General features: G+C 45.1%; 1 protein-coding gene across 1 annotated transcript in view; it reads right to left on the reverse strand.

The window, feature by feature from the left end:
• PFKL (phosphofructokinase, liver type) overlaps positions 1 to 21,242 on the reverse strand; it is a 273,062-nt gene that overhangs the window by 189,023 nt on the left and 62,797 nt on the right. Inside the window, exons 5-6 of the mRNA XM_063430198.1 lie at positions 15,445 to 15,610; positions 15,273 to 15,317 (exon numbers count right to left, since the gene is read on the reverse strand). Coding sequence (XP_063286268.1) covers positions 15,273 to 15,317; positions 15,445 to 15,610 — 211 coding nt within the window. The remainder of the gene's footprint in view (positions 1 to 15,272; positions 15,318 to 15,444; positions 15,611 to 21,242) is intronic.

A 21,242-nucleotide genomic window follows, 5' to 3' on the forward strand; every position in this document is an offset into this window, starting at 1 on the left:
TTAAGGCACTAGACCACTTACGGTCAACCCATAACACGCACTTACCAGACTAACCACTCTTACAACTACAAGGGCACCCACTCACTACAGCAAAATTCACCACGCATGTTAGAATCTTATTGGAAAAATTGGGTTACAACCCAGCTTCATTCTCCGGGCATTCCTTTCGCATAGGAAACGCTTCATCAGCTTCTAGTACTAACACCCCGGTCCACATCATAAAGAGACTGGGTCGCTGGAAGTCCTCTATATACGATACGTACATTCCACGACCAGAAATAGAACTTCGCCAAGCCTTCAGGAATTTAGTCATGTAACAAATGCAATAAAGTGTGTGTTTTTTTTTAACTTCTCTTTGCCCTTTTTTATTTACAGGCGCACTCGGACGTTGGTTTCGGCACACCACAACCAACTTTTATCTCAGACACTATCCATTACATATTAAATTCCGAGCACAAGTAGAAAGGCCATTAGGCCTGAATTTGTGGGAGGAGTAAGTCCCCTACTTAAACTCCCAGCCCCTACTCACCTCTGAAGTTCGAGTTCAAGTGTTCCCCACCCACCAGCACGAAAGGATGAGTAATGTTATGTCCCGAAAGGAATCTTTTAAATAACACAAAAGCTCAATCATAGGTTCTTCGTGTGTTGGCCGAGATAGCCAGTTTTGCCAGTTTAGCCAGGAACACTATAGTCACCTAAATTACTTTAGCTAAATAAAGCAGTTTTAGTGTATAGATCATTCCCTGCAATTTCACTGCTCAATTCATTGTAATTTAGGAGTTAAATCACTTTGTTTCTGTTTATGCAGCCCTGGCTATGATTGACAGAGCCTGCATGAAAAAAAAAAAACTGGTTTCACTTTCAAACAGATGTAGTTTACTTTAAATAATTGTATCTCAATCTCTAAATTGAACTTTAATCACATACAGGAGGCTCTTGCAGGGTCTAGCAAGCTATTAACATAGCAGGGGATAAGAAAATCGCAATTAAACAGAACTTGCAATAAAGAAAGCCTAAATAGGGCTCTCTTTACAGGACGTGTTTATGGAAGGCTGTGCAAGTCACATGCATAGAGGTGTGATTAGGGTTCATAAACAAAGGGATTTAACTCCTAAATGGCAGAGGATTGAGCAGTGAGGCTGCAGGGGCATGTTCTATACACCACAACTGCTTCATTAAGCTAAAGTTGTTCAGGTGACTATAGTGTCCCTTTAAATATCCCGCCCTCCATCCTGATTGGTTTACAATTTTAACAACCGGATTGGAGGGGGGAAAGAGAGGAATTTAACCCCTAATGCTCGGGTACACAGTAGAGCAGTTGTAAAAGAATACATCAAAGAGAAAATATATATAATGATGATCTCTAATTGCATATATAGAGTGTGTATCCACAAAGAATGTAAGATATAAAATAAAATAAACAAGAACTCTAGGAAAACAATGAGAGTTTAATATTAGTTTCTTATTAAATGAAAAATAGGTCTAATGTAATGGTCCTGAGCTCATGCTCAAAGTTGATTGTAGGATATTTATAGCTGGAAAAATGTTACAATTTAGCTTCAATTGGTTACAATGTAACTTATTATGGATGGAAAGTTAGATTGAAACAAAAAGAGCAGGTTTGTAATTAAAAGCTCTTTTTCTAAGAGGAACAGTACACATTGACACACCGACTGCTTAATACATACACACACTGACAAACAGACTGCTAAATACACACACAGTCCGCTAAATACACACACACACAAACATTCACACAGTCCACTGAATACACACACACACTGCTGAATACACACACACATATACTGCATTGATGGGTGCAGTGTATGTGTTTGTGTGTAAGGGTGTGGAGTGCTGCTGTGTGTGGGGGGTTGGGGTGCTGTGTGTGGGGGTAGGTAGGGGTGCTGTGCTGTGCGCTGGGGTAGGTAGGGGTGCTGTGCTGTGCGTGGGGGTAGGTAGGGGTGCTGTGCGTGGGGGTAGGTAGGGGTGCTGTGCGTGGGGGTAAGTAGGGGTGCTGTGCGTGGGGGTAGGTAGGGGTGCTGTGCGTGGGGGTAGGTAGGGGTGCTGTGCGTGGGGGTAAGTAGGGGTGCTGTGCGTGGGGGTAGGTAGGGGTGCTGTGCGTGGGGGTAGGTAGGGGTGCTGTGCGTGGGGGTAAGTAGGGGTGCTGTGCGTGGGGGTAAGTAGGGGTGCTGTGCGTGGGGGTAAGTAGGGGTGCTGTGCGTGGGGGTAAGTAGGGGTGCTGTGCGTGGGGGTAAGTAGGGGTGCTGTGCGTGGGGGTAAGTAGGGGTGCTGTGCGTGGGGGTAAGTAGGGGTGCTGTGCGTGGGGGTAGGTAGGGGTGCTGTGCGTGGGGTAGGGGTGCTGTGTGTGGGGGGGGTAGGGGTGCTGTGTGTGGGGGGGGTAGGGGTGCTGTGTGTGGGGGGGGTAGGGGTGCTGTGTGTGGGGGGTAGGGGTGCTGTGTGTGGGGGGTAGGGGTGCTGTGTGTGGGGGGTAGGGGTGCTGTGTGTGGGGGGTAGGGGTGCTGTGTGTGGGGGGGTAGGGGTGCTGTGTGTGGGGGGGTAGGGGTGCTGTGTGTGGGGGGGTAGGGGTGCTGTGTGTGGGGGGGTAGGGGTGCTGTGTGTGGGGGGGTAGGGGTGCTGTGTGTGGGGGGGTAGGGGTGCTATGTATGGGGGGGTAGGGGTGCTATGTATGGGGGTTAGGGTGCTATCTATGGGGTTAGGGTGCTATCTATGGGGTTAGGGTGCTATCTATGGGGTTAGGGTGCTATCTATGGGGTTAGGGTGCTATCTATGGGGTTAGGGTGCTATCTATGGGGTTAGGGTGCTATCTATGGGGTTAGGGTGCTATCTATGGGGTTAGGGTGCTATCTATGGGGTTAGGGTGCTATCTATGGGGTTAGGGTGCTATCTATGGGGTTAGGGTGCTATCTATGGGGTTAGGGTGCTATCTATGGGGGTGCTGTGTTGGGGGATTGGGGGTGCTGTGTTGGGGGGTAGGGGGTGCTGTGCGTGGGGGTAAGTAGGGGTGCTGTGTGTGGGGGTAAGTAGGGGTGCTGTGCGTGGGGGTAGGTAGGGGTGCTGTGCGTGGGGGTAGGTAGGGGTGCTGTGCGTGGGGGTAGGTAGGGGTGCTGTGTGTGGGGTAGGGGTGCTGTGTGTGGGGGGGGTAGGGGTGCTGTGTGTGGGGGGGGTAGGGGTGCTGTGTGTGGGGGGGTAGGGGTGCTGTGTGTGGGGGGGTAGGGGTGCTGTGTGTGGGGGGGTAGGGGTGCTGTGTGTGGGGGGGGGGGTAGGGGTGCTGTGTGTGGGGGGTAGGGGTGCTGTGTGTGGGGGGGGGTAGGGGTGCTGTGTGTGGGGGGGTAGGGGTGCTGTGTGTGGGGGGTAGGGGTGCTGTGTGTGGGGGGTAGGGGTGCTGTGTGTGGGGGGTAGGGGTGCTGTGTGTGGGGGGTAGGGGTGCTGTGTGTGGGGGGTAGGGGTGCTGTGTGTGGGGGGGTAGGGGTGCTGTGTGTGGGGGGGTAGGGGTGCTGTGTGTGGGGGGGTAGGGGTGCTGTGTGTGGGGGGGTAGGGGTGCTGTGTGTGGGGGGGTAGGGGTGCTGTGTGTGGGGGGGTAGGGGTGCTATGTATGGGGGTTAGGGTGCTATGTATGGGGTTAGGGTGCTATCTATGGGGTTAGGGTGCTATCTATGGGGTTAGGGTGCTATCTATGGGGTTAGGGTGCTATCTATGGGGTTAGGGTGCTATCTATGGGGTTAGGGTGCTATCTATGGGGTTAGGGTGCTATCTATGGGGGTGCTGTGTTGGGGGATTGGGGGTGCTGTGTTGGGGGGTAGGGGGTGCTGTGCATGGGGGTAAGGGTGCTGTGCGTGGGGGGTAGGTAGGGGTGCTGTGTGGGGGGTAGGTAGGGGTGCTGTGCGGGGGGTAGGTAGGGGTGCTGTGCGTAGGTAGGGGTGCTGTGCGTGGGGGTAGGTAGGGGTGCTGTGCGTGGGGGTAGGTAGGGGTGCTGTGCGTGGGGGTAGGTAGGGGTGCTGTGCATAGGTAGGGGTGCTGTGCAGGGGGTAGGTAGGGGTGCTGTGCGGGGGGGTAGGTAGGGGTGCTGTGCGGGGGGGTAGGTAGGGGTGCTGTGCGGGGGGGTAGGTAGGGGTGCTGTGCGGGGGGGTAGGTAGGGGTGCTGTGCGGGGGGGTAGGTAGGGGTGCTGTGCGGGGGGGTAGGTAGGGGTGCTGTGCGGGGGGGGTAGGTAGGGGTGCTGTGCGGGGGGGTAGGTAGGGGTGCTGTGCGGGGGGGTAGGTAGGGGTGCTGTGCGGGGGGGTAGGTAGGGGTGCAGTGCGGGGGGATAGGGGTGCAGTGCGGGGGGATAGGGGTGCAGTGCGGGGGGATAGGGGTGCAGTGCGGGGGGATAGGGGTGCTGTGTGTGGGGGGTAGGGGTGCTGTGTGTATGGGCGGTTGGTGTGCGGGGTGCTGTGTGTGGGGGGTAGGGTGTTATGTATGGGGGGTAGGGTGCTATCTATGGGGGGTAGGGGGTGCTATCTATGGGGGGTAGGGGGTGCTATCTATGGGGGGTAGGGGGTGCTATCTATGGGGGTAGGGGGTGCTGTGTTGGGGGTAGGGGGTGCTGTGCGTGGGGGTAGGGGGTGCTGTGCGTGGGGGGTAGGGGGTGCTGTGCGTGGGGGGTAGGGGGTGCTGTTCGTGGGGGGTAGGGGGTGCTGTGCGTGGGGGGTAGGGGGTGCTGTGCGTGGGGGGTAGGGGGTGCTGTGCGTGGGGGGTAGGGGGTGCTGTGCGTGGGGGGTAGGGGGTGCTGTGCGTGGGTAGGGGTGCTGTGCGTGGGGGTAGGTAGGGGTGCTGTGCGTAGGTAGGGGTGCTGTGCAGGGGGGTAGGTAGGGGTGCTGTGCGTAGGTAGGGGTGCTGTGCGTGGGGGTAGGTAGGGGTGCTGTGCGTAGGTAGGGGTGCTTTGCGGGGGGTAGGTAGGGGTGCTTTGCGGGGGGTAGGTAGGGGTGCTTTGCGGGGGGTAGGTAGGGGTGCTTTGCGGGGGGTAGGTAGGGGTGCTTTGCGGGGGGTAGGTAGGGGTGCTTTGCGGGGGTAGGTAGGGGTGCTGTGCGGGGGGGTAGGAAGGGGTGCTGTGCGGGGGGGTAGGAAGGGGTGCTGTGCGGGGGGGTAGGAAGGGGTGCTGTGCGGGGGGGTAGGAAGGGGTGCTGTGCGGGGGGGGTAGGTAGGGGTGCTGTGCGGGGGGGGTAGGAAGGGGTGCTGTGTGGGGGGGGTAAGGGTGCTGTGCGGGGGGGTAGGTAGGGGTGCTGTGCGGGGGGGGTAGGTAGGGGTGCTGTGCGGGGGGGTAGGTAGGGGTGCTGTGCGGGGGGGTAGGTAGGGGTGCTGTGCGGGGGGTAGGTAGGGGTGCTGTGCGGGGGGATAGGGGATGCAGTGCGGGGGATAGGGGTGCAGTGCGGGGGATAGGGGTGCAGTGCGGGGGATAGGGGTGCTGTGTGGGGGGATAGGGGTGCTGTGTGGGGGGATAGGGGTGCTGTGTGGGGGGATAGGGGTGCTGTGTGGGGGGGTAGGGGTGCTGTGTGTGGGGGGGTAGGGGTGCTGTGTGTGGGGGGAATAGGGGTGCTGTGTGTGGGGGGAATAGGGGTGCTGTGTGTATGGGCGGTTGGTGTGCGGGGTGCTGTGTGTGGGGGTAGGGTGCTATCTATGGGGGGTAGGGGGTGCTATGTATGGGGGGTAGGGGGTGCTATGCGTGGGGGGTAGGGGCTGCTGTGCGTGGGGGGTAGGGGTGCTGTGCGTGGGGGGTAGGTAGGGGTGCTGTGCGAGGGGTAGGTAGGGGTGCTGTGCGAGGGGTAGGTAGGGGTGCTGTGCGAGGGGTAGGTAGGGGTGCTGTGCGAGGGGTAGGTAGGGGTGCTGTGCGAGGGGTAGGTAGGGGTGCTGTGCGAGGGGTAGGTAGGGGTGCTGTGCGAGGGGAGGTAGGGATGCTGTGCGGGGGGGTAGGTAGGGATGCTGTGCATGGGGGTAGGTAGGGGTGCTGTGCGTAGGTAGGGGTGCTGTGCGTGGGGGTAGGTAGGGGTGCTGTGCGTAGGTAGGGGTGCTGTGCGTGGGGGTAGGTAGGGGTGCTGTGCGTAGGTAGGGGTGCTGTGCAGGGGGTAGGTAGGGGTGCTGTGCGGGGGGTAGGTAGGGGTGCTTTGCGGGGGGTAGGTAGGGGTGCTTTGCGGGGGGTAGGTAGGGGTGCTTTGCGGGGGGTAGGTAGGGGTGCTTTGCGTGGGGGTAGTTAGGGGTGCTGTGCGTAGGTAGGGGTGCTGTGCGGGGGGGTAGGTAGGGGTGCTGTGCGGGGGGGTAGGTAGGGGTGCTGTGCGGGGGGGGTAGGAAGGGGTGCTGTGCGGGGGGGTAGGAAGGGGTGCTGTGCGGGGGGTAGGAAGGGGTGCTGTGCGGGGGGGGTAGGAAGGGGTGCTGTGCGGGGGGGGTAGGAAGGGGTGCTGTGCGGGGGGGTAGGAAGGGGTGCTGTGCGGGGGGGTAGGAAGGGGTGCTGTGCGGGGGGGTAGGAAGGGGTGCTGTGCGGGGGGGTAGGAAGGGGTGCTGTGCGGGGGGGTAGGAAGGGGTGCTGTGCGGGGGGGTAGGAAGGGGTGCTGTGCGGGGGGTAGGAAGGGGTGCTGTGCGGGGGGGTAGGTAGGGGTGCTGTGCGGGGGGGTAGGTAGGGGTGCTGTGCGGGGGGGTAGGTAGGGGTGCTGTGCGGGGGGGTAGGTAGGGGTGCTGTGCGGGGGGTAGGTAGGGGTGCTGTGCGGGGGGTAGGTAGGGGTGCTGTGCGGGGGGTAGGTAGGGGTGCTGTGTGTGGGGGGTAGGGGTGCTGTGTGTGGGGGGGAATAGGGGTGCTGTGTGTGGGCGGTTGGGGTGCGGGGTGCTGTGTGTGGGGGGTAGGGTGCTATGTATGGGGGGTAGGGGGTGCTGTGTTGGGGGGTAGGGGGTGCTGTTTTGGGGGGCAGGGGTGCTTGAAGATACATAAAAAAAATATATATATTTTAAAGCATATTGAATCAGTATCCCTCCCTCCCTTCTTCTTACCTTTGGTGAAGGGGAGGGGGGGAACACAGCCATCCCTGGTGGTCCAGTGCTGGTAAGTATGTAGGACAGGAGTACAGGTGCTGCAGCTCTCCTGTCCTCCCGCGCAATGCTGTGTGGAGCGTTGCCATGGTAACACGCGACAACGCTCCACACAGCTCGCGGGAAGACAGAAGAGCTGCTTACTAGATGCCTCCCCCCTGCTTCCGGTCCTGCCGACAAGAAAGCAGAGTAGGCGCCTGCCGTTTTGGGCAGGCAGGTGCCTACTCTGCATTGATGGCCGCATGCCCACAGAGAGGCCATCACTGCCCTAGGGTGTACTTTTCAAAAAATACATGGTTTGATGTGGGTAAATTACATGGGTGCATGATGACCAGCTGAGAAAATTCCAAGTTGGAAAACTGGAATGCGCACCCTCCAAATAAGGTCTTTTAGCCCCCAGAGAACCTGACACACCTATACATGGAGGGTATCACTGTACTCAGGAGATGTTGCTCAACACATATTGGGGTGTTCTTTGGCAGTAACCCTTAAAGTTCTCCGTACATGTATTCTTAAATTGCTATGCGTGTCAAGAAAATCACCCTTTTTTTTTTTTTCAGTTTGTCAGATTCGTGGTAAAATGGTTGCATGAAAAGAGTCAAAATACCCCAAGTTTAATACCTTAGGTTGACTTCTTTTAAAAAATATATACATATGAAGGGTTATTCAGGGATTCCTGACAGATATCAGTGTTACAATGTAACTTGCGTTAATTTTGAGCTGCATAGAGCTGACAGGAGCTGCTGTAAAGGTAAGTAAACGCTTCCTGCCGGCCCCCCACTGCACAGCCCATCCACTGGACCACCAGGGATGGCCATAGCCCCCCACCCTGGCCAGGTATTAAGCAGGGAGGACACACACAAACACAAAAAAATCATGTTATAATATTAAAATAAATATAAAATAACATTAAAATAAAATAAATAAATAAAATAATTAAAATTAAAAAAGTTATAAAATAAAAATGCTCTGCCCCCACCCAGTTTACACACTACACAAACACACACTCTGCATTATACACACACACTGAGTGTGTGTATATAATGCAGAGTGTGTGTGTGTGTGTGTGTGTGTGTGTGTATATAATACACACTGCATTATATACACAAACACACAAATTCTGCATTCATTATATACACACACACAAACACAAACACACACACTGCATTCATTAATTATATACACACACACTACACAAACACACTCTGCATTCATTATATACACACACACACACTATAAATAAATATTCAATTAATGTAATTTTATTGGGATCTAATTTTATTTAGAAACTAACCAGTAGCTGCTGCATTTCCCACCCTAGGCTTATACTCGAGTCAATAAGTTTTCCCAGTTTTTTGTGGTAAAATTAGGGGCCTCGGCTTATATTCGGGTCGACTTATACTCGAGTATATACGGTGTATGATATGACGAAAATAATGGTATCTTTAGAAAGACCATTTAATAGCGAGAAAAACTGTATATAATATGTGTGGGTACAGTAAACGAGTAAGAGGAAAATTACAGCTAAACACAAACACAGCAGAGATAGATAGATATATACACACACACATATATATATTTCAAGTAGAGATTGTAGCCGTATTAGTTCAGTGATGTAGATGTAAAAAAAAAAAAAAAAAAAATGATCAAATTTGTATCTTGTAATACCTTTTTTATTGGACAAACAATTTTTTTAATGAGCTTTCGGGAGAACCTCCCTTTCTCATGTCTAAAGCATTTCTGAGCAAGACGACACATAGAATTTAAAGTTGAGTTGTAATACAGGGGTTAAAGCAACATGTGCAGATAAGACATAAGTTTCATAAAAAATAGACACCATTCTCGCAGAGGGTCGTAAATTTCTTGTGTGAAGATCACAGAGTGGGGGGGGGGGAGGGAGAGAAAAAAGTGCAGTAGATGGTGCCAGAAGGGAAGAATAAAAACAAAATAATTACTTAGATTAAGAATGCATGAAGGGTTACCATCCAAGGGTTACAGGACATGCATGAAGGCCGATATCCAGCATACAGACACACACACTCACACATGTACGTATACAAAAGGAGCGTATATGTACAAGTATACACAAGCACATACACAATATACATAAGTACATACAAAAATATATACATATAAATACAAGCGAATGCACAAATATATGTTCATGCACACCTATACATACATCCACACATAAGCACCAATACATGTACCTACACATGTACAAATGTGCCTATACATACATAGACCCATATATATGTACACACACATATACATATGCATTTCTGTACACACTTTATATATACACACACACACGAACACATATACATACATACACATACATACATACATGCACATGTACTCATATACACAAAAATAAATGCAAAGTCGTGTATATAAGCACACGTGCATAAGAGTAAGGGAAAGCATAGGTCTATACATAGCAATTTGTATATTGATAGGATAAACATATCATTGGAATGCATTTTAAAATGTTGACATGTTTAAAATGTTCCCCAGAAACACCCATTTTGGCCTTCAGACAACCACCAAACCTCCAACAAAAATGAATCAACAGGAAGCTGCCACTGATGGGAAGAATAAAGAAAACAATGCAAAAAACCTCGCTGCAAACTGTGTCAGCACATATGCACAGACAACACAGCCACACACAACAATAAAACCTACAGCATTAAAGGATCGTACTCCTGCACATCCAGCAATGTGGTATACCTGAGTCAATGCACCAAATGCCACCTAGGATGCTACATTGGGGAAACCACCCAGCAATTAAATGGCAGAATGAATATGCACAGACACTCCATTAAACATCACAAAGAAGAATCCTACTGCACTCCTGTGGGACACAATTTTACCCAGCCTGGCCACTCAATCAAGGACCTAAAAATCAAAGTACTGAAAGGGGGTTTTAAAAATACCCAAGAAAGAAAAACTTTTAAAGCCAGAATGATCAAATTGATCAAGAATAGAGGACTAGATATTGATTTGGGTTTCCTGTCCCACTACCAACACTTTACATGAACACTCCCGCAGGATTATCTTATTGTTCTGTTATTTGTATCAATATTTTAAAATGCTTTTCAATTATATGTTTATCCTATCAATATACAAAGTACTATGTATAGACATATGCTTTCCCATACTCTTATGCACATGTGGTGTTATACATATATATCCATCCATCCAATGCTTGCACTCCAGAAATAAGACTAGAATAAGCCCGGTGCTTGCCAGCAAAATTATAAAAATCTATGAACAGATAGCACTCAAAGGACTTTTTAGTAAGGTGAAAAAAACTTCGCTTTTATTCAGCAAATGCCACAGTGGATCCACTGGGGCATTTGCTGAATAAAAGCTAAGTTTTTTCACCTTACTAAAAAGTCCTTTGAGTGCTGATTATATATAATATATAACTGCGCATTTATATTTGTGTATATGAGTTCCTGTGCATGTATTTATATGTGTTTGTGTGTATGTATATGTGTTCACGGATGTATGTATATTTGTGTGTGTGTATGTATAAAGTTTGTACATATATGCAAAAATGTGTGTAAATGTGAATAGATGAATGTATATATACATATATATGGGTCTATATATGTGGAGGCACTTTTGTACATGTGTGGGTACATGTATTGGTGCTTATGTGTGGATGTATGTATAGGTGTGCATGTACATATATTTGTGAAATCGGTTGTATTTAGATGTATATTTTCTATGTGCTTGTGTATACTTGTACATATACACTACTTGTGTATAAGTATATGTACATGTGTGAGTGTGTCTGTGTATGCTGGATATAGGCCTTGCGAGGACCCCGCGATCACATGGACGGCACAGCCGTCCAAGGCATTGCCAGCAGGGGAAGTACTCCCCCTGCTGCCTGGAAATAAAATAAAATAAGTTAATACAGTGTAAAAATAAATAATATATACTTAGATCATATATATATATATATATATATATATATATATATATATATATATATATATATGATCTATGATCTAAGTATATACACACACATACATATACAAGTGTATTTTAATATTAATATATACATAATTTTATATAATATATATATATAAATATCAAAATACACGTACAATGATATTGATTAAATATATATAATTTTCATTACGTATATAAATAAGTTAATTTTTTTTTAAAAAATAGATAAAAATATATACATGCGTAATTTCGTTCTAACTGTATTTTAAAATGTATACATATATATTGATATAAAAATACATGTAGAACGAAATAATATATATATCTATATACACAAGTATATACGTATATATCACTATATATATATACCAATATATAAATGATAAAAAATTATATATATACACACACACACACACATATATATATATTTATTAATTCTACGTATATATTTATGTAATAATTTTACATAATTAGGTCATTTTATTAATTACAATTTGCAGGACCTGCCTGACAACCCAGGCTGAAAGTTCAGAGAATTACATTTTCTAGCACTATATTTAACCCTGTAACTTTCCAAGACACCAAAAAACCTGTATATGGGTGGTACGGTTTTACTCGGAAGACTTTGCTGAACACAAATATTAGTGTTTCAAAACAGTAAAATAAAATATATTACAACGACGATATATCGTCAGTGACAGTGAAATTTTTTGCATTTTTCACACACAAATGGCACTTACACTGACGATATAATTGTTGTGATATGTTTTGCTGTTTTGAAACACTAATATTTGTGTTCAGCGAAGTCTCCCAAGTATAACAGTACCCTCATGTACAGGTTTTATGGTGTTTTCAAAAGCCACAGAGTCAAATATAAGGCTTGCGTTTCAGTTTTTTCACATTCAAATTCGCCAGGTTGCCTTTGAGACTGTAAGGTAGCCCAGGAATGAAAATTACCCCCATGATGGCATGCATTTGCAATAGTATTGCAAATGGGGTATGTTCAGTCTTTTTTAGTAGCCACTTAGTCACAAACCTGGCCAAAATTGGCGTTCAAATTAGTTTTTTGCATTTTCAAATATTAACACTAACTTTGGCCAGTGTTTGTGACCAAGTGGCTACTAAAAATGACTGGACATACTCCATTTGCAATACCTTGGGTTGTCTACTTTTGCAAATGGTATGCCATCATGGGGGTAATTCTTATTCCTGTGCTACCATATGGTCTCAAAGGCAACGTAACCAATCTGGCGAATTTCTATGTGAAAAAAACTGAAATATGTAACACGCTATATTTGACCCTGTAACTTCCCAAAACACCATAAAACCTGTACATAGGGGGTACTGTTTTACACGTGAGACATCACTGAATACAAATATGTGTATGTTACTGCAGTAAAAGCAAACAGTATTTTGACATTCACAGTTAAAATGTCACATAGAACTAAGAAAATAAAAATAAAATCTTATTTTCTCCCATTGATTTATATTTTTTTCATATTAAATTATGTTCCATGCCTAAATATTTGATGTTAAATGAAATCCCTGTTTCCCCTGAATAAAATGATATATAATAAGTGTGGGTGCATTTAATATGAAAGAGGTGAATTACGGTTGGACAGACATATAGCGCAAATGCCAGGTTTTGTTTACGTTTTCTTTTGATTACAACTTGTACATTTGTACAATTATGTGTATTTTGGGGTGTTTTTTGGAATATTTTGTGCCTGTGAGATAATTAGTTTAAGCTATAGCAAACATATCTCAAAAACACAGACACCTGGGCGGGCTTACCATTGTAATGAATAACTTGGCCCTAATAAAACAGTTTATTGTGTACCCTTCATCAAGTCTTGGCTGATGTTTGGATATACCAGAGTTATAATCGCTGCTTCATTTCGGGGCCTGGCATATACTCAGTCGGCGTATAGGGGGATCCGTTACACCAGACATCATCGCCGGGAATGAAACGCATGATGCAGATTTGGAACGCACGTTAATATGGAAAACGGATCGAGGCTTTAAATGCATACTGAAGAACAGCAGAGTAGGATTACAACTCCCTCTGGGATTGGCTTATAGCGCCCAGAGGGAGGGTCTGACCAAGATATTTAACCCCTTAAGGACACATGACGTGTGTGACATGTCATAATTCCCTTTTATTTCAGAAGTTTGGTCCTTAAGGGGTTAAATGGTTTGTCTACACTGTGAAGATTTGTGATTGATGACTGCACATTGATTTACTGCTGCCCCTGGAGAAGTCCATGCAAACGGAAGAAATGTGTAGGGCTCTTATTTAATTATCAGTGTTTTATTGTTTTATAACTGTGGTTATAACTGTGGAGAATCCTTCTGAGTTGAGATCCAATGGATAGCGTGATATGCTTATTTGCTTTTTAATCTTGTAAGTGCAATCAATAAATGTAGTCTTTTTAAGTTAGTGAAGATCTACTCTGTGTGTCCATTGCTCTCTCCCCACATAAAAACTGAAACGGGGGTGTTAGTTAATGAAGACCAGGAAAAGGCAGGAATTTTAAATAACTATTTCTCCTCCGTATATATTAAGGAAGAACCCATGGCAAATGTGCAAATGATTGCTACTAAAAACTTGCAGAATAATTGTAATAGGTTTACTCAAGACAAGGTGCTGCAGCAACTAAAGAAAGTTAATATAAACAAAGCTTCAGGGCCTGACGGTATCCATCCACGAGTACTTAAGGAACTAAGTGTTAAAATAAGTGAACCTCTGTTTTTAATCTTTCAAGATTCTTTTCTTTCAGGAAGTGTTCCGGAGGATTGGAGGAAGGCATATGTGGTTCCTATATTCAAAAAGGGTTCAAAATCCTTGCCTGGAAATTATAGACCTGTGAGCTTAACTTCTGTGGCTGGGAAAATATTTGAAAGGTTATTAAGGGATAACATGGTTATCAGCAAAAATCAGCACGGTTTTATGAAGCACAGGTCATGTCAAACTAACTTGATTGCGTTCTACAAAGAAGTAAGTAGAAGTATAGATCAGGATGTTGCCGTGGATGTGATCTATTTGGATTTTGCCAAGGCTTTTGATACAGTTCCACACAATAGATTAGTGTTCAAACTCAAGGAAATCGGTCTAGATGAAAATGCTTGTTCTTGGGTAGCACATTGGCTTAAAAACAGAATACAAAGAGTTGTCATTAATGGAAAATTTTCAAGCTGGACAGAGGTGGCAAGTGGTGCCCCTCAGGGGTCTGTTCTGGGACCCCTTCTATTTAACATGTTTATAAATTATCTTGAAGACCGCATTGAAAGTCATGTTTCAGTGTTTGCAGATGACACAAAACTTTGTAAAATAATACAATGTGAGCAAGATATTACTTTGCTGATAGATAGACTGGGGGACTGGGCACTCAAATTGCAGATGAAATTTAATGTTGAAAAATGCAACTTCGGCGTAAAGAATACACAAGCAACCCTTAATGGCAAATTAGGGATAACAAAACATGAAAAGGACTTGGGAATTGTTATAGACAACAAACTATGCAACAATGTGCGATGTCAATCAGCAGTGGCCAAGGCAAGTAAGGTATTGTCATGCATGAAAAATGGCATTCATTCTCGGGACGAGAATATCATTTTGCCTCTTTATAAATCACTGGTAAGACCACATATAAAATATGCTGTGCAATTTTGGGCACCTGTTCTAAAGAAGGATATTATGGCACTAGAAAAAGTGCAGAGGCGGGCTACAAAATTAATAAAAGGAATGGAACATAGCAGCTATGAAGAAAGGTTAACAAATTTAAACCTATTTAGTTTAGAAAAACGTCGCCTGAGAGGGGATATGATAACATTATACAAATATATTCGGGGCCAATGCAAACCATTGTGTGAAAATCTATTCACAAACCAGACTTTACATAGGACACGAGGTCATGCGTTTAGACTGGAAGAAAGAAGATTTTGTCTAATTTTATCCTGAGGTTGATACCAGACTATATTACACTATTTTAGTGTTATTTCATTGTAGATATCGATGTGCGTTATATGCAACCACAAACTCTGGTCACTGGCAACCCTCTTCATGCGAAGAAAACAACTTCAATCACCATATGTAGATACAACATGAGGCAAAGCAACTGTGAGACGAGGATGGACTGAACAGGAGTTATCAATCAGTAATATGAAGGAAAAAAAATTTAATTAAAAAAAAAAAAAAATTAAAAACAACAAAGTAACATGCATGTATTTTTCTTACCCACAATGTCTTCCCATCACCTCCAGCACAAATGTCCGTTGATGGCTTTAATGAAGAATGGAGTATAAAAAGAAAGGGGAAAACAAAGTGCATTTTGTTAGGGAGTTACTTACATATGTACTGGTCATTAACAACCGATAATATTAACCAAAATATGATCTCCGTTCTTTACCTTTGAGCAGTAGTAGTGATTGCATCAATAACTTCCATAATTCGATGTAGTGCAGAATCTGTCCCAATTGTCATATCAGTGCCACAGAAATCATTGTCGATGGATCCCACAAGCCCAACGATATTTAAGTGAGAGTATTTCTGAGCAACATCTTCAGTAATTTTTTCTGTTTAGTAAATGTTTCAGTTTAGTAAAAATCTAGAATAATGAAAACGTTCCTTAAAGGGAGACTCTAAGCAGCAACCCTAGATGGCAAGGATACACAAAAATTCCTGAACTATGCCACTTCCAGCCTATCACTGACATCTAAGGTTGGACAGATTTGCATTTGATTATGAGAAAGGGTAATACACAGCAGATTGAGTGGGACATGGGTATCTTGTTTGGTCAAAACCCTAAATATAAAAACAGTTTAAAAAAAAAGTAGGAGACTGGATGCATAGAGTGCTCATTGAAACATATAATAAACATAATTTTTTTTTAAATTAAGGATTAGGAATTGTTAGGTTTGCAACAACATTTATCATGAATGATCGGAAGAGCTGGTGTATTTATAAAATGTATAGGTAAAGTAAAGTTCCTTGAAGATTTCAGTTTTCAGTATGATTCTCTTATTCTGTAAATTTTCATATCCTGTATTTATTGGAAGAAACCTTAAAGGGAAACAATAGTGCAACAAAAACAAAGTTGCATGGTGTAGAATGGTTTAAAAACCTCTTCTGTCATTTACCTGAGTCCAGCGCCGATGTCAATCAGTCGGCAGGGGAGACCTAATGCGCCCCCATGGTAAAGCGTTATACAATGCTTTCTTATGGGGTTTCGGTAGGGCTGGATGCCATCATGCATAGTGTGAGCATGTCCAGCATCAGTTAGAACACCAAAAGTCAGTAGACAGCCAATAGAGGTGGAGTTAACCCACAAAGGTAATTACTGCAGTTTATTAAAAACTGCAATAATTACAATTGCAGGGTTAAGGGACCTGGGATCAATGAGCTGAAGTGGTCTGGGTGCCTATAGTGTGTCTTTACATTTTTCAGAAACCACATGAAGAGGCTCAAACTACAATGGAATACTTCTACATCCAGAATAAACAAAAACTGCGCTGCCTTAAAAATAAATACAAAGCAAAGGGAGTTTGGTCTTCATCTAGGCAAGCAGAATACATATGCTATTTGAGGTGGCAAAGCTGAATATTGAAAACTTAACTGTGAAAATTCAAGTTAGAAATGCAACTGGGGGGCGGGGCTTAACACCCAAGGCGAACGTACGCATCTGCCAGGAGCTCCGGGCGCAACAAACGCCAAAATAAGTGATACCCCGCGGGCATCGGAAACCCAGAAGGCACTCACCATACCCTGGAAAGGGTGAGCAATAGGCACATGCCTTTCCTATACCCGAAATCGGGCGGGGAAAACTCGGCGCAAGTCAGGGGCCTACCCTGGGTACAAGAACACGCGGGCTGCCGCACGGGACTTGGAAGAAGAACTCTACAGCTCCCCCTGGCTACCCGACAGGTATCCACAGCACACAGACATGATGGGGCGCAGGACCCAGAAACCTCAGGCTGGCCCCAGCAAGGATTCCCACGATATAGGGGAGATGCTACAGCGCCCGATGACACCCAAGATGGCGGCCCAGCCAGACACTGGCATGCACAAAGCAAAACCGCCAGCCGCCCTAAACGCAACCGGTGACGCCGATGCTCCAACGCCTTTCTTGGAGGCACTGACTGAACAGGACCCTAACGCTCCTGCCACCAAACAAGACATCGCCAACCTCCTAAGGGAGCTGAGACAAATGTCAGCGGCCGACATAGACGCGGTCCGCAGTGATGTGAAGGCGGTGGAGGCTTGCACGCAAGTCACAGAGAACACTGTTACAGAGCTCCAAATCTTAAGTTAAACACAGCAAAATCAATTTAATGGGTCTCGTTACAGAAATTGCATATGCATTAAGCATTAAACAGTAAATCTTTATACAGTGAGGTTGGAAGAAGGCCAGGAAGTACATGTGCATGAGACCAGAATGCCAGAAACTGCGGACGTGCTATACGCTAATGGGTAAGATATGAAGGGCAATCATGCACTCGCTTTATAGTTATGCAGTTTACCCGACACACATAATGCTCTCAATATGTCCTAGAGGCTTAAGCCAGTAAGAAACTACATGCAAATATGCTAATGGAAATTTAACTGAAGACACAAATAGAAAACATATATGTTAAAGGAAAGCTTATGGCCTACCAGAGTAACCTCTACCAGGGCCGATCCATCCATAGATCGCCGATCGCATTTTGCCACCCCTGTCATAATCTAAAACAGGATTTCCCAACCCTTGGCGGCAGTGCAGCAGCAGCACCGCAGACTGACATATGCAATAAGGAGCCCGGTCGTGCGCCTTTGGCGCTTTAACAGCGCGACAAAGCCCCTTCTATCCTGCACAGAGAGTTGGGAGGAAGTGACAGCGTATCACTTCCTCCCAGCTCACTCACACAGCCGCGCGGGAGGAGGAAGCCGTGAGGATGGGCCGGATAGGGGGGTATGCCCCTCAACTGCCACCAGCCACAGCCAGCAGAAGGTAAGAAACTGCTGAGTGGCTTAATTTGTTTAATGTGTGTGTGTGTGTGTGTATCGGTTTGTATGTATGTAATGTGTGTATCTGTATGTGTTTGTGTGTGTAGCTGTATGTCTGTATCTGCATGTGTGGCAGTGTGTGTATCTGTAGGTGTCAGTGTCTGTATGTGTGTATGTCTGTACATCTGTATGTGTGTCAGTTTTTGATACATATACTGACTGACACACATACAGTTGCACAGACACACTGATACACATGCAGATATACAGACAAATAGATAATCACTGACACATATACAGCTACAAACACTGACACACGTGCATATACACACAGTGTATAGGTAAGTGTATTGGCTGCACTGCACACACAGACACAAGCTACATCCCCAGCACGCACACAGACACAAGCTGCATCCCCAGCATGCACACAGACACAAGCTGCATCCCCAGCATGCACACAGACACACGCTACATCCCCAGCATGCACACAGACACACGCTACATCCCCAGCATGCACACAGACACACGCTACATCCCCAGCATGCACACAGACACATACTACATCCCCAGCACACACATAGAGACACTACCATTGCAGAAGCATGTATATATTTCATACATTGATCCAGCAGCACAATGTCTTGGGCCGGCCCTGACCTCTACCTTACATACCTGTCTCTTGCTCCCCCCTGAAGGTCAGCATTCTACTCTCTCCTCCAGCTCTGCTTCACTATCACTTTGATTGCTATTTCCTGTCCTAATGTGTTTTATACCCCACCTCCTATAGACTGTAAGCTTGTTTGAGCAGGGTCCTCTTCAACCTATCGTTACTGTAAGTTTTCTTGTAATTGCAAACCATGCAAGGAATTTCCATAATACTGACTCTTCAAACATCGCTTTCCAAATCTTGGAACGAATTCATCTGAATACGAGAAAAGGCAATTTTAACCTCATACTTCTAAAAAAGGAATCCAGATGGATATACCAATTTAAAACATTGGCACCACATGGCCTTAATGAAGAGTTCAACTTCACTCCCTTTATCCATAACTAATTCGGTTATGACTTTACAATGTGACCCAATATAAATACTATGAAATCAAAATATACTTAACTAACTAATAATAATCATCATCCTCTGAATACTATGGAAATAACATATAGGACCCATTTAAGTCTTATTTTTATGAAATCAATTCTAATGTTGTTACTCAATAGTAGAAATCAAGATAATTATTGAAATGTAGAGGTGAGTCAATAGTGGACAGCTACCACTTTAAAACCTATAGACGTAACATTGTAAAAACTTGTGACTATTCCTTATCTCAATGACAATTGCCTGTCTGACTTTGAATCTAGTCCCATCACATTTAATGTTTGATTAATCGGCTAACAAGTTACCACAAATAATTTTCCAAATAATTCACTGTGTAACTCTTAATAGACATTTGGTCAGAAATCACTATTCTCAATATGAATCATCCTCTTTAATAGAAGTACTCTTTATTTCCTTAGTCAATATGTACTCTGCTTCAGAACTGATAACTCTCTATTCAAATGAGAGCACCAACACTACACTTGTACAAAATATTGATATATCTTATCTCACAAATGTAAGTCTTCTTTTAGTTTTGAGCTCAGTAAAGTATCTCTAGGGTAAAACTATCAGCTACCATTAGGAACGCCCCCTCTCACTATTGGCCATCAGGACAACAAGCCTGGCCAATCATTAATGAGTTTTGGATTCAAATACCGATACTTACATGTCTGTTGAGCAACTCTGGCGAAATCTCAGGACACCTACCCGGCATCACCGCCACTATCCGACATTAACGGAACTTTCATCCCATATTTAGGCATCCTGTGACTGGATGCTCAGTACTCGTGACCATATCGCTACTTTAATCCCTTAAGGACACGACATGTGTGACATGTCATAATTCTCTTTTATTACAGAAGTTTGGTCCTTAAGGGGTTAAAATAACAGCAGGAGGTTTCAGTGTTAGTGCAGGCTTTGCTTTAGGTGGTTCCCACAAAGGCACATTTGATTCTCACCGATATAGGATTTAGTTAATCTGCACTTACTGTCTCCCCCTTCCTTTCAGCCTCCATCTCTGTCCGTTGTGCCACAGTGTTTATAAAATAGCAGACTTACTTGTTTATTCATTATTTTCAGTGACTTTCCGTCACCTTACTGGACTGGATGCTCAGCCCTCATTGCTATATCGTTTTCCTGATTTCTACATTTGTTATATCAGTGGGGGCTTTGGTGTCAGAGCAGGCTTTGTCTAAGGGGTTGTCAGGGTATTTATATCGGCAGACATTTTGTGCTATGATAGAAATTAAAGTGTATATTGCCTGAATCATTCTGAACAGACCAGACTCCATTTTGTTATTTTCAAGCTAACAAAAGACACAAGATTTCTATACTTTCTGTAAAACTAACCACTTTGCCAGAGCTAAAGGAATGCTTAGTATATACAAACCTGTTGATAAGAGATGAGAACGGGGGATGGACAGACTGTCTAAATGCCTATGAAATATAATCAATTCTAAACCCAGACATTTGTGACAGAGAAGATTACATAATTTAATTTTACTTTCGATATTGTATAACATCCCATTGTAAGTTTAGGGGTCATACTTAGTTATAACTGTCATATTAAAAATTATAGCAGAATTTGCCAGACACATAGTCTGGACAAAACTTAAAGAAACTCTTGAACTGACAGAAAATAATTAACTATAAAGATAAGGTAAAAGATGTCAAAATAGCCACCAGGAAAAGTTAACTCTTTCCTGGATAGGTATGTTTAGTGGGACGAGACTGCCCTCTATAGACCAAATACTTAAATTGTTATCTGGAAGGTAACCACACCTCCAGTGTTTCTATTGGTCTATCACCTAGTGATTTTTTCCTTTAAAAGTTAAGACAAAGGGAAGAGAAAGCAAGAGAGCAAGAGTGTGAGCAGTCTGGTGCAAGGCAGGTGAAAGCAGGCTAAGAAAGAAAAGCAGAGTCAGAGCAAGAAATCCAAACAAGTTCCTGAGACTACCTACTAGTCTGATGAAAATATCTACTCAACTGGTAATTATACTGACTTCATTTAATTTATCTAAATTAATTAAAATTTTCTAATAGCATGATACATGACTGGATAAATCACGATCAGATTTCGATATTTAGAAATCTTAGTTAACTAAGAAGTATATATTTATAACCATTCA

This window comes from Pelobates fuscus, chromosome 8 (assembly GCF_036172605.1).
Source record: "Pelobates fuscus isolate aPelFus1 chromosome 8, aPelFus1.pri, whole genome shotgun sequence".
NCBI classification, from domain to species: domain Eukaryota; kingdom Metazoa; phylum Chordata; class Amphibia; order Anura; family Pelobatidae; genus Pelobates; species Pelobates fuscus.